The sequence below is a fragment of the Urocitellus parryii genome, chromosome 2 (assembly GCF_045843805.1).
Source record: "Urocitellus parryii isolate mUroPar1 chromosome 2, mUroPar1.hap1, whole genome shotgun sequence".
Classification (NCBI taxonomy): domain Eukaryota; kingdom Metazoa; phylum Chordata; class Mammalia; order Rodentia; family Sciuridae; genus Urocitellus; species Urocitellus parryii.
In genome coordinates, this window is record NC_135532.1 from 175157074 (window position 1) to 175170112 (window position 13039).

The 13039-nt window shown below is 50.1% G+C and overlaps 2 protein-coding genes across 4 annotated transcripts in view; one reads left to right on the forward strand and one right to left on the reverse strand.

Moving 5' to 3' along the window:
- The window catches only part of Apod (apolipoprotein D), a 356333-nt gene that overhangs the window by 194050 nt on the left and 149244 nt on the right, over positions 1 to 13039 (forward strand). The gene's annotated exons all lie outside the window — the stretch shown is intronic.
- The window catches only part of Bdh1 (3-hydroxybutyrate dehydrogenase 1), a 60909-nt gene continuing 49462 nt past the window's right edge, over positions 1593 to 13039 (reverse strand). For all 3 annotated transcript variants that reach the window (XM_077795367.1, XM_077795366.1, XM_077795365.1), the window contains exons 5-7: positions 12121 to 12262; positions 5223 to 5375; positions 1593 to 3793 (exon numbers count right to left, since the gene is read on the reverse strand). In XM_077795367.1, coding sequence (XP_077651493.1) covers positions 3324 to 3793; positions 5223 to 5375; positions 12121 to 12262 — 765 coding nt within the window. In that variant the 3' untranslated portion in view covers positions 1593 to 3323. The remainder of the gene's footprint in view (positions 3794 to 5222; positions 5376 to 12120; positions 12263 to 13039) is intronic.

The following is a 13039-nucleotide window of genomic DNA, read 5'->3' on the forward strand; positions in this document are numbered from 1 at the left end:
TACCTGTACCAGACTAGGCTGTTTGAAATACAGAAAGTGAATAGACTTTACAAGTCGGGAGTCTTTGGCAGACTGTCTTCCATGGGTGGCAAAGGTGTGGCCCAGCCACATAGGCAGCATCAGGCCAGTCTGTCACCTGCTCATACAACCTCACATGCACTCAGTTATAAGGCACTGTCCGGAACATCTTGCAAAAAGTTATTTTCAGCCTCTAGCCAACAGAGGAGGGTTCATGATGGCTGCAGCACAGACCCTAGGTCCCAGCAGAGGTCCTGTGTACAGGCTGAGACTAGCCTGAAGCCCCACCCCACAGCTCTATACTTTGTCTGCAATGTCCTCTCCTCATTCCTGCACCACCAACTGAGGCTCAAAGTCACACTACAGAGGATGGCAGACAAGATTAGCAGGGGCAAGGACCAGCAGGAGCTGCTAGGTCCTCTGTCTTCACAGGTCCTAAGGAAGAAAAATAAGATAATGAATGAATACTTGGTTCCTGGCTGCATCAGTCAGCATGAGCAGTTATAACAAAATGCCAAGGACTGGCCTTAAACACAAATTTATTTTCACACACTTATGGAAAGTCTGAGAGGCTTGGAGAGAGAGTCTGTCTTCCTTTTCTTATTAGGCCCCAATTCTTCCTATTGATGGTCCTATTGGATTAGGACTCTACCCTTCCAACTTCATTTGTCCTTAACTACTTCTGAAAAGGCCTAACTCCAAATAGTCACATGTGGGGCTAGGGCTTCAACATATGAATCTGGGAGAGGGGACATGTAATTCAGTCTGGAACGTGGCACAGGGCCTAGTATAGGATAGCTGCTGACTAGTACCTCCTACTTCAGAGATGGGCATATACTTCACGAGGCCCTGGCATGGAGCTGCAGGACTCAGGGCATGGGTCCCCAGGCCTCACTGAGCAGGTGACCTTTCTAAGGCGAGGATATTGGAGATGCAGTTTCTACCAAAGGCAGGGCCTGAGGACATCATTTGTTCCCAGCAGGACTGGACAGTGAGACTGGAAAGTCCCCACCCCAATAAGAAGTGGTAGCCCTCTGTGGGCACACAAGCCCCGAGGTTCTAGTTGCTCAGAGACCCTAACCAGTTCAGCTCTCCCAGCTGTGCATGCCACTGTGTGCAATGACGGTGAACAGCACCACTCAGAAGACTTGTTTTGACCTCGTTTTGTCCCAACCCACTGTGATGATAGGTGAGTCACTTTCCCTCTTTGGGTCTCAGTTATGTCACTTATGAAATGGGAATAACCTGTTCTGCCCTCCCCACTTATCTCTTGTAAAGGTCAAAACTAGATCCTGCTAGGTTCTAAGCTGCCAGAAGGTGAACGGAAAATAGGAAATTTTAATTAGCACTGAGATTGGAGGGAAGGTACCCTGGACTTTTTAATCACTGGGATACAAATTAAAAACCAGAACAGGCTGTGAGCCAACCCAGCAATCCTGCTTATGACTGAAGACCCTGACAGACAGACGTGGCTTCTCCAGAGTTCTGTTGACTGCTGATCAGGACTCAAAGCATGTGGCCATCCCTACCTCCCTCTAGTTCCCAGGGGTGAATGCACATGTGTAACTCCAGGCATCAATCCATTTTCCTTTATTAAGCATGAAAACAAATCCTCCCAATATGTACAGTGTGATTTTGAAAGCCTCTGCTGGAGGCCAGCTCGGTGGTACAAAAAAAAGCATCTCATTGATATGTAAATACAATGGTTATCAAGGGTCCACTCTGGGCTCTGGAGGCCCTGCCTCCCTCCTGCCCCCTAGGCCCTCTCTATCTCACCCTGCAGTCAGGAGCTAAGACAGAGCATCCCTGTTGAAGACAAGGGGACAAAGGCCCACCAGGCCAGCTGAATCTGCTCTTTGTGAGCCACCCTGCCTTGGCACTCTCTGTGCCCATGGCCTGTTCCAGCTGCTAGGAGACCCCTGCTTTCTCCTGGCACCATGCTCCAGGGTCAAGCCAGGCAGCTGCTAAGAGGGCAGGAATACTGTTTCTAAAGGGGCCTTGCTTTTTTTTCCCCCAGGCAATCTCCCAGGTGGGAATCACACACCCTTTGAGAGACCTCAGGCTTGCATGGAAGTTCAGAGTTGGGGCTTAGCTGCAGAGGAGTTGGGCTCCCTCTAGCGGCAGGCCTAGCTCTTCCTGGGAGAGGCGGAAAATGCTAGTTTAATTTGATTTTCAAAGTTGGCACTCAGGACTTCCCAGAGGCTTGCAGTCACCTGGAAGATGGTGGTCCCTGTTTGGGTCCAAACATCCAGGTCCTGCTCAATTGTAGGGATGGTAGGCTTCAAACACAAACTTGAGAAGTATAAATATGGCCATAGCGGAAAAACAAGCCATCAATGAACATGTGTGAGTACACATGTGTGAGTGTGTGATTGTGTGTGTGTGTGTGTGTGTGTGTACCACACAGACAGACAGGCACCCAGACCGCCACTGGAAGAAGGTGTCACAGTACTGGCCTTGGCACTGATGCTCCATCTGCAACCCCAGTCAGTACCAGTCCCACTGCAGGTAAAACCAAGGTTACCAACAAACTTCCCTCAACTATGGAGCACTTCCACACAAGTCTAGACCAAGTCCTCAAAGACAGTGGAGAAATCTCAAATGGAAATCTCCAGAATGATCCATACCCCTACCATACAGCCTACTGTCAATCACTGGCTGCCTGCTGGTCATATAGCACCATGGATGTGCAAAGAGGTATACAGTGGGCACTTGGTATGCAAAGCTCAGGCGAAGACAGAGGTGCCAGAGGATTCCTGGATAAAGGGATCCAAAGTGGCTCCGGAATGCAAATGGGAAGGGTTTGTACATCTGTGGCAGAAAAACAAAACATGGGCCACTCCTAAGCAATAAAAGGGTTAATTCATGTGTTCTCTCAGAGCTACAGATTATTGTACAGAAGAAAAAAAATCCGTCCTTCTTTACTCATGAAGCAGGTTTAAGGATCAAATTTTTTTGAACTGATGTTTTTGGCTTAAAATGTAAAGGAACCTGGATTCTATTCTAGAATAAATCTGTTTTTAATATAAAGACATTTCTCCAAAAATCTTTGTATGAAATAAACTTTAGATAGATACACCATGTTTGCCCTGAGGCTTAGTTGGGCCCCCCACCCCATCCCATTTGTGAAGGCCTGAGCTACTCACCACATCAACATGTCAGGCTGAGTTATCCCCTCTGGTTAATGCTAAAATGGGGCCTCCTAGGACATGAGATAATCCACAAGTGGTTAATCAAAAGGTGACTATATGAGTTCCCTCCCCCATTCTCTTCCCTCCCTCTAGGGCTCCCCAAAAGGTCACTCTTCAGTGTATATAGATCCTGTCAGAGACAGCACCCGGCAAGTGGGTCATGATCTGCATTCGCAGCCACCAATAGTAGTCCATGGGGTGGTAGCGGGTGTAGGGGGAGGTGGCTGTCAGGGCATGTGTGACAGCATCAATGACGGAGGATGTGTCTGTGGAGCCGCTGTTGCAGTAGGTCTCCATCTTGGCGATCTTCTCATCGAAGTACTTCCTGCCATAGTCCTTGCGGACAACCTCAGGGAGCTCGTCCCACATCTTCTTGGCAATGGCCTGGATGCGCTCGGGGCTATAGAGGCTGGTGGCAGCGATGAAGTTGCCAGGTTCCACCACACTGACCTTCACACCCAGCGGGTACATCTCATAGCGCAGGCAGTCAGAGAAAGCCTCCACCCCAAACTTGGTGATGCAGTATGGGGAGCGGGCGGGGTTGGCCATGCGGCCCAGCATGCTGCTGATGTTGACGACACGGCCTACAGAGAGAGACAACAAACACCTGCTCAGGTGGCACTGCCCTGCAATGCAGAGGCCTGACTGGAATTGCTTCTGAACCACCCAGGGTCAGGGGACCTTTTCTTTTGGTAGCCAGGGCCAGCTTGGGCCACCCATCAATGTGAGCATCCCTGATCTTCCCTGGCAGCCCAGCTGGGCCAGGCAGGACAGGGAAGGAGAAATGAGCGAGAAGCAGGCCTGCATACCAGGAGGGCACAGCATAATGGACAACACACAACTAACTCAAAATCAGACTGAGCTCAGCCTGGTGACTATACCTTGGGGATAAAAGCAATGGCAGAACATGGGAGGTGGGAGAGTGGTACCCATGTGGATCTGTGTGCTCTCTTCAGGCAAGGGCTGATGCTGGGCAGCCTAAAGCTTCCTCCTTACCCTCACGGAGCTTAAAATTCAGCTCACCCAGTAAGATGTGCAGATAAGTGACTTGCTAAGTATGTGTTGACCTGCGGCAACACGAAAGATGAATGCAGGAATGTAGATGGTAGATCACCTAGAGCTGAGGCTGGCACTGATACGGAAAGCCCTGGGGCTCAGAGAGGGTGCTGGGGTGCTCCACTCTCCAACTCCTCACTGGATGGAGCCCAAGATAGTCAAAGAGAAGCAGGCTGGGGCATGGGCAGGGATTCCCATGCTGATGACATGAAGGCAGAGTCTTGGGCACTAGAAAAGTGGTGACTTTGAAAAGTCTCTGCCACAGGCCCAGCCTTGGGGGTAACAGGGACCTTCCACATCCCCTCTCAGCCCTGGGAGCACACCCAAAAAGGCTCACACAGTCTGTCCTGGGCACCTTGCAGAAACCTCTTAAGCTCTAAGTCATGGAAGAGTTTGGGTTTCCTTTTAAAACCTACGGCTACCCCTGTGTTCATTCCTGCTGTTGCTGGGGCTTTGGGATAGATCTGTGGGTCTTACCTCAATTGTTTGCTATGCCAGGGGGAAAATCAGAACCAGGGACCCTTGCGTGGTTTGCTTATATTCAGCTATCCAATATGGTTTGGATATTTTGTCTATTTTCCAAATTTCTAATCTTGATTATTACTATTTTTAAATTTAATACTACAACTGTCTCATTTTTTGCTTTGGTGTAACAACCCACAGAATGGATACACTAACATTTATTTAACTGCATGCAATGATACAATGATGTCTATATGCAGCCTGCGCACAGAGTCCAAGAGTGGCCGGATCCTGCTACACCTGGATGCATAGACTTCTGACCTATCACCTGCTCTACTTCCTGAAAGCCACATATCCCTGCCTGCCACCACCTGTGGGCCCAGCATGGCCCCAGGAGTCAGGAGCTCAGCCTTGCTAGTATGGACATTGCCTCTGGCAGGATAGGTCTTTCATTATGGCAGGTCCAGGGTCAGGCAGGGGATATCTTCTACTCACCTTTGGCTCTTCGAAGGAGGGGAAGGAAGGATTTCGTTGTCCGCACCGTGCCCCAGAGGTTTACTTCTGCCACCTCCTTGTAGGTCTCCATGCTGGTGAACTCCACCTCCCCAAATGTCGAGATGCCCGCATTGTTAACCAGCCCCCACATCCCTGGACAGGAAAGGACAGAACTTGGTCACTATGTAGGAAAAGCCTCAGACATCAACCATTACCTTCAGTCCACTCTGCCCCCAACTGTTGTCTCTTTTCCCCATCTTCCTGGCCTCTTTCCCAAAGCTCTCAGGAAACTTCTAGAGTCACCCAAGAAGGACAGGAGTTAGACCAATCTGAAGTCCTGGATGTCTGGAATGACCTTCAGTCTGGAGCATCCAGGCCTCTGGTCACCTCTACCTGAATCAATCCTCGGAGGCCATTATAACCCAGCCCTGCCAGGGCTCCCTCACCTGTGCCTCACCTCACCTCCACTCTATGCCACTCATTTCATCATCACACCCTGCACCTATTTTTTCCTTCCTGCCTCTGAGCTCTCATTTCTATCTTCCCTCTTTCCAGAAGCCAAGGAAACTTGAAAATCTTCCAGACCAAGCGTCCTCTGGAGAACCATCAAGGGGCCCAACCTTCAAGACACAATAAGTTAGGGGCTCAGCCAAGCCATGCTGGGTCAGGCCCAGTGCTCTTGAGACCCTCCTAACAATGACTCCATTCTCATCTTCCTCCTCTGAACCATGACACTGTTGGTTGTTAGATGTCACGGCCCCATGACTCAGTTCACTAATATCCCCTGTGTTTCCCTGTGCTCTTTGCTAGCAGAGACCGTTTCCTTAGCATGAGCGACACCCTGGGGCTAAGAGCATACACACTGTCATGGTGTACTTGGGTTGACTGATTCCTGCAAGTCTAACAAAAGACGGCTGACTTTTGTGAACTTAGAGAATACTGGTCCTAGAGAGTTCTTGTAGTTTATTTAGTTTCCTAACTAATCAGCTAGGGACACTGAGGCCTTGAGGAGAAGGGACAGATGTAAGTTTAATCAGGAAGCTGAGGCAGAGCCGGACCTGAATTGGGGGCTACAGGCATTAGAGAGCCTTGTTTTGAGGACCTTCTTGGGGTTTAGTTTTGGGGGCATAAGGTGTCGCGACACCTAGCCGGCAAGGGAAACACGACACAGGATTCTTCTTTCAGCAGTTTACTCAGGACCTTTGAATCATGATGAGAAAACAGGAACAAGAGAGCGAGCGGTCGGTCTGCCCTAGCTTAAGTACCCAGCCCCGCCAATGAACTAGCACCACGTGGAGGAGTCTAATAGGTGCAGCGCAGCGGAAGCAGGCCAGAGCCCAGCCCCACAGCCTTACAAGGAGTTGTTTACTTCTAACAACTCTAACTGCTAACGAAGCGGAAGCAGAGACCAGCGCCATATTCAGGGTGCGGTCGCCGGCTCCCAACAATAAGGGCTGCCTAGACTGGGGCCTTAGGACAGAGTCAGGCCCAGACTCTCTGTTGTGGAAATTCTCAGAGCTTGTCTCCTGGGGTTCACTGTCCAGCTGAAAGTCCTGAGTTTTTCTCAAGGCACAGTTTCAGCACTGAGCTCCCCTGTCCCCTGTGGGAACTGGGCCTGGCCTGGCTTTCTCAGTTCATCAGGGAAATAAGCTTGTGTAAATGACAGAGTAATTACTCTCTAGCTGCTTTCCTTCCATAGTCCCCAAATTAAAGCTTCATCTACTGACCTCTGGCGCCTTCTCCTTCAATTATGGAGAATTAAGGACATTTATTAAGGAAAGGAAATTACTAGTTAACAAAGCCTCTGTGAGGAGCTATTCCACTCTCCATGGCTGCCTGCCACTGGGGCCTCCCCTCTCAGCACCCTTCGTGACCTTGACCTCGACCTTGACCTCCTGACCTTGAAGCCTACCTACTGACATAAAAATCATTCCTGCAACCCAAAGCTCCCACCTTCTCCCTGTCCCCACCCCTGCCTCTTCCCAGGCCCCAGGAAGAACAGGAAGCCTCTCCATGCGATTGTGGCCAACACTTGGGCCTATTCATCTCCCTACTGCCACACTGGAAACCATCAGTCTTACACAGCTTCAGCTTTTTCCTTGTTCCCTGCTCCTTCCCTTTAAAACTATACACATAAAGTGCTCAATAAATGTGTGTTGGATGAATGACTATCTACAATACCATGTCTCTAATTTATATCCTAAACAACCTTCTTTAACCCTACAGTCTGCCCTCCTTCCCTCCACGGCCAGGCTTCTATGAAAACTCTGCCCTCTGCATCCCCTCTGACACCACTCTGAGTTCCCAGCCCCAGCCCAGTTGACCCTCTCTGGGTCTCCCTTTCTAGTCTCCAGGGGCCAGGTGCTGATGACCCTGACCCCTAGCCTTCAGTTTCCTCCACCTATCTAGGACATGAGTAATCCTAATGGCTCCTGAATGCTCACTTGTTCCTTTGGCATTAATGACACCCTAGCATCTCTAGCATCCTCCCTGATACACCAAAAAGAGGTGTCCTGCAATGTCCAGTCCTTGGCCTACTTCTCCCGAATTATGAGGTAGACTTCTGTACTTTGTGGAATTTTCCAGGGATTTTGTGTTTGATTTATGTGGGACAATATCACCTGAAAATTTTTCCACCTGAAAATAAAACAATTATATCTGACACTACTATCCAAAGAAGCTTAATTAAACTTGACCTGTGAAAGCATGCTACTCCTTGATTATAGCTCTGCTGACTTGACAAGGGGTAGTAGTTGACCTGGTATCTCTCAGACAATGCTCTAAATAAACTCACAGCATTCCTGCTGGTCTGGGTGACAGCTGTTTTTCTGGAATAGTTCCAACATCATCTCCATGTCCATGGTTCCCACATCCCTTCAGGAGTCAGCCCTCTCCCCGCAACCCCAGCTGCTAGGTCCCACAGATCCCCATCTCACCCTAGCCACCACCAACACATCAAACTCCCAAGCTGCCAAGCCTGCGCCTCCCCTTCGTTAATGGCTTCACTTTCATCTTTGACTACTTCTTCACTTCTCCTCCACCTAAGGAGTCCCTGAGGACTGTTAGTATCAGAATAACAGCCCTGAACTAAGTAAGCACTTTGCTAATCTCACCTGATCAGCCCATTAACTCACCTGATCCTTATAACTGACCTATAAAGTAGATACAATTCTCATATCTGGAGGAGGCAACTGAGGCCTAGGGGGGTGAAGCAACTTGCTCAGTGTTACCCAGCTAGCAGGCGGGAAAGATGGGATTTGGATTCAGGACTGTCTGGGGACATAACCCTTATACTTAACCCCATGCCGACATTGTTTTTCTTTGCTGTGTTCATTAGAATCAGTTCTATCTTCTTGTTTCCACCTGTAGTAACTCTTGTACTATAGAGAAGGCTCCTCCCAGGTCTCCCTGTTTTGGTCTCTATCCTTCATCTCTACCCATGACCCCTCAGCCAGGCCTTCTTCCTCCCATTAGTCACTTCCTGCTCCTAAGGTTCCCAGTTGGGTTCCTGCAACTCAGTATACAAGGCCTTTCCCAGCCACCCTCCCGTGTATTCTGCCTCTCTAGATCTGAACATGTCCGGCTCCCCACTCCTCAACCTGAGAACAGCTTTTGTTGAGGTTCTATCTGTGTTCCTGCAGTGGTCGGATCTGGGCATGAGTGTGGGGCAGCTCACAGTGCATCCTGCTTCACAGATGGAGGTGAGACCCACCCAGGTGATGGTTCACACCCAAGTCACACTTCAATTAAGAGGCAAAGCCCAGGGCACTTGCCTGGTATGTGTGAGGCACTGGGTTCAATTCTCAGCACCACATATAAATAAATAAAAAATAATAAAATTCTATCAACAATTTAAAAAAATTTAAAAAATTAAAAAGAGGCAAAGCCCAGGGTAAATACAGTTTCCCACTCACTTCCAGAATGAGGATGGGGGATAGGGCCCTCCCTGCCCACAGCATAATACCCCCAAAGCCATAACAGCCCTTGAGAGGTTTTGTCCTGAAGCCACTTGGCTGGTGTCCAACCACAAGTTCATCCTGCCAGCACGCTGCCTTCTGCTCCTCAGCACACTACCAAGTATACAGCAAGTACTCAGTAAATGTTTACTGATTGACTAGTAAGTAATGATGCCAAGATCAAACCACACCCACAGGCTGCCCTCTGATCCTTTGTCCCAGCTTTCCCTTAGGATGAGGGTAGGGAGTGTGGTCAGAGGTTCCAGATGTCCAGTCCCTTAGAGTCTTGCCAGGGAAAAAAGGGGCTGGTGGCAGATGGCTGGACCACTCTAATCAAGACAATTCCATTCATCTTAACCCCCAAGGCTGGTTCCCCAGGCTTTGGTAGCAACTGTTCTATGGAGCCAGAGTGACAGACAACAAACTTGCCATCAAAATGTGCCCCAATATCCAGGGGTGGGGAAGGACACCTCTTCTGAGAAGTTCCTCTCTGGGTAGGATGTGAATCAGAGGTGGCCAGAGCTGGTGGAAAACTCTGGGAGGGCGCCATCTGGAGTTCAGAGCCAGCACTGCCCGAGGAGTGGGGATGGGTGCTGCCTTACCAGGAAAAAGCCAACCAGAGGCAGAAGGGAGGAAGGGGAGTAGAAATGAGGGGGAGGAAGAGAAAGAGGGGAGAGAAAGAAGGAGGCATGCAACCACATATCTGACAGATTTATTTTCTCTTTTGGACCTAAAAGATTTCAGATCCTTTTCCAAAAATTTCAGTATGGGTTAAGGAAGGCTGTGGTGAGTGGTTTATTAAGCCCTCCCCAGAATGCCTCATGTGGAAAAGGCAGGAGGGAAAAGTCTGTGTGTTGGGTGCTGGGTTTAAGCCTAGTTGCCAGGGCAGAGGACAGCACCTCCCATTGTGTGGCTGGGGGCGTGGGGGACCCTGCCTTGCTGGGCTAGTCTAACTGGCCAACCCAGTACAGGGAATAGAGGTGGCTCTGCCCCAGTGTCCTGGCCATTCTGTACCAGGTCCCCCCTGGCAATTCCTTTCCATGAGCAATTTAAATCACCACAAGCCTCACAGGCTGCAACTGCTGTGGCTTTATGGCGCTGACTGCAGCTGTTTTCTTGCCTGATGGTTTATGGGGGCAATTTCCCACCTCCTAGCAGGGGCAGAGAGGGTGGAGCAGATTTACCACTGCTGGGGTGAGGCAGGCTCTGCACTTGGCTGGTAATCATCCCAGTGGGACCCATCCTGCCTTTTCTTAATGGGACAGGAGCGCAGGCTCTGCCTGTTAATTATTAAACAGATGTTCAGTAACTCACAGGCGTCTCCTCAGAGAACAGTGCTCAAAAAAAAAAGGATGTTGTGGGGGTGGGGGTGGCACTGGGCCTGCTGAGGGGACACCAGTGACAAAATACCTGTAAAGCAACAGCTTGTCCACAGACAGCCACACAGCACAGGTGGGATTCTCAGAGATGACAGCATTTCCACCTGACCCACCTGTGCTCAGCACAGAAGGCACAGCACAGGCGCTGGCCATTCCCCTTCCATCCTCCCCATCCGGGGAATGGAGTCACTGCTTAGGAGAGCTGCCTCCAGCCCACTGTGCAGAAAAGCAGAGAGCTAGATGAGGCACCCTATTTCTGCCTGGGCTGTGAGAACACAAAGGTCAACTGCACAGACTCACTCTTCTGCTCTTCCACAGATGCCCTGAGCTGCCAGCTGAATGGTATCCCAGCCATTGCTGCCCTGGTCTGTATGCATGGTGCCCCTTGGAGTTGGTCAGCAGAGCTCTTCCCATCAAGGTCTTCCATGTGGCTTAAATGGAAAACACTTGGGGACACCTGGGTGCTTATGCTACAGGGACCTTCTGCAGTATTTGACCCTGTTGGTTATTGGATCCCCAAAACTTTCTGTTCCTTTAGCTTTGGGGCACTCTATCTAACCTCTCAAACAAACCTGGCCCCTAAATATTCACAGTCCCCAGAAGTCCTTCTGGACACTCCCTCAAGTGTCCCATGGGCACTTCAGTGTCTTCCCGCACCTCAACCTGCTCCTGCAACTGAGGACACCAGGAATGTAGGATAGAGACCTCTTGCGTCTCCCTTGTCCCATGCCCAAGTCATCAGGCCCCTCCAGTTTTGCCTTCTCAGCACTCCTGAGCCTGATCCCTCCTTTTCCAATGTCCACCACCCTGCCTAGGACTTCTGAATCACATGCCCCTTCAAACCACCCTCCATGTTGCCAATGTGACATTAGAGTGAGTTTCACAAACAGACCCCTCCAGACCACCTCCTCCAGACAACCCCTTTGATAGCTCCTGAGGGTCCTAAGGAGGCAGCCATACTCTGCTGGCCTAGCACCCAAGGCCCTGCTGACCTCCTTCCCCAGCCTCATTTGCTGTCATCACCTCCACCAGACTCTACCCTGGGACCAGACCACTCACCAGGGCCCAGCATCCTGGGCCGCTGCCCACCATTGTCCATGCTCCCTGCTCCTGGACTGGCCTTCTCCACCCTCTGTTACACTGACCCATTCCCACCCAACTCCCAAGACTGGATGCATCCTGGTTTCCTGTGCTATCCTACCTCTCAGTGTGCGGCTCCCTGATGTCATAACCAGTCCCTCTACAATGTCCTATATGTCCTCAGGGACAGACTGTGCCTGGGTCATCCTGAGTACACAGCCCAGAACCTGGCCTAGAATGGGCATCCAATGAGAACTGACTGAACTGGCCCAAACCAGTGCATACCCATCCAGCTCTCGTATATTCCCCAAATCGCCCTCTGGCACATTTCACACTGCCCTATTGCACAGGTGTGTTGAACTTGATCCACTTCCTACTCTGAGCAGGAGGAAGAGCTTAAACAATAAATAAAGGAGACTTTGGGCAGGATACCAGCAAATGGAGGAGGACATTTAGGACATGCCCCCTCTGAATGGCCCCTACCTTTCTCAGGGTCCTTCAGGCTTGAGTGGACGGTCTCCACTGCTCTCTCAACCTCCTCATTGTTGCAGACGTTGAGCTGGATGGTTCTCAGCCGGTCACTGTTCAAGCTGTCCAGCTCCTTCACCCCAGCATCCCCCTTGTCCTAGGGAAGAGAGAAAGGCTGCATTCACCTCCTACCTTCCTACCCTGGGGCAGACTTAGAATGAGGACACTGCCAAGGCAGGAGCTGACCGGGGTCCCTGCCAAAGCCTCGGGTTTACTGACAACAACACGTGGTATTCTCCGGAGGTGTGGCCAAGCTGGCCCACCAGCAGGTAGTTCATCACCTGCCCCCCACCATTGGTGACTTCTAAGCATCAAGCTAAGTGCTACAGGGGTACTGTGAGCAGGACAAAAACCTTGCTCCATGGCCACGCTGACAGTTCAGAGACTTGGGTGGGTATTGGACCCTAGCAGTAGAGCACATGCCAGTTGCTACTCTTTTGAGTATGAAAGCCCAGAGTTGCCAGATGCTCAGATTTTTAAGCTAGTCATTGGTGTTATGTCTAATTTTTTAATGTTTGGACAAATTATTCACCTTGGAGGGAAAAAAAATTATGTGGGCCTAAGCATGTCCCTAAGCCATGTATGATAGAGGCTGCCAGTTTGCTGTCTTTGACCAGAAGGGCCCATTAAGCCCCACGTGGTAAGAGGCCAGAGCCAGGTTCCAATTCCAGTTTAGTCAGTAACCAGGCTCTGTGCCCTCAGGTGTGTCCCTAATAGAGACTCAGTTTTTCTGGCTGTAAAATAAGAACAGCGATTAGATTAATAAAATAAGGAAAGAAATCTTAAAGCAACCTGCTAAACTATAAAGCACTACACACATTCAAGTTTTATTAAGCATGAGAAAAACTGTCACTCATTTGGCAAACATTTCTCA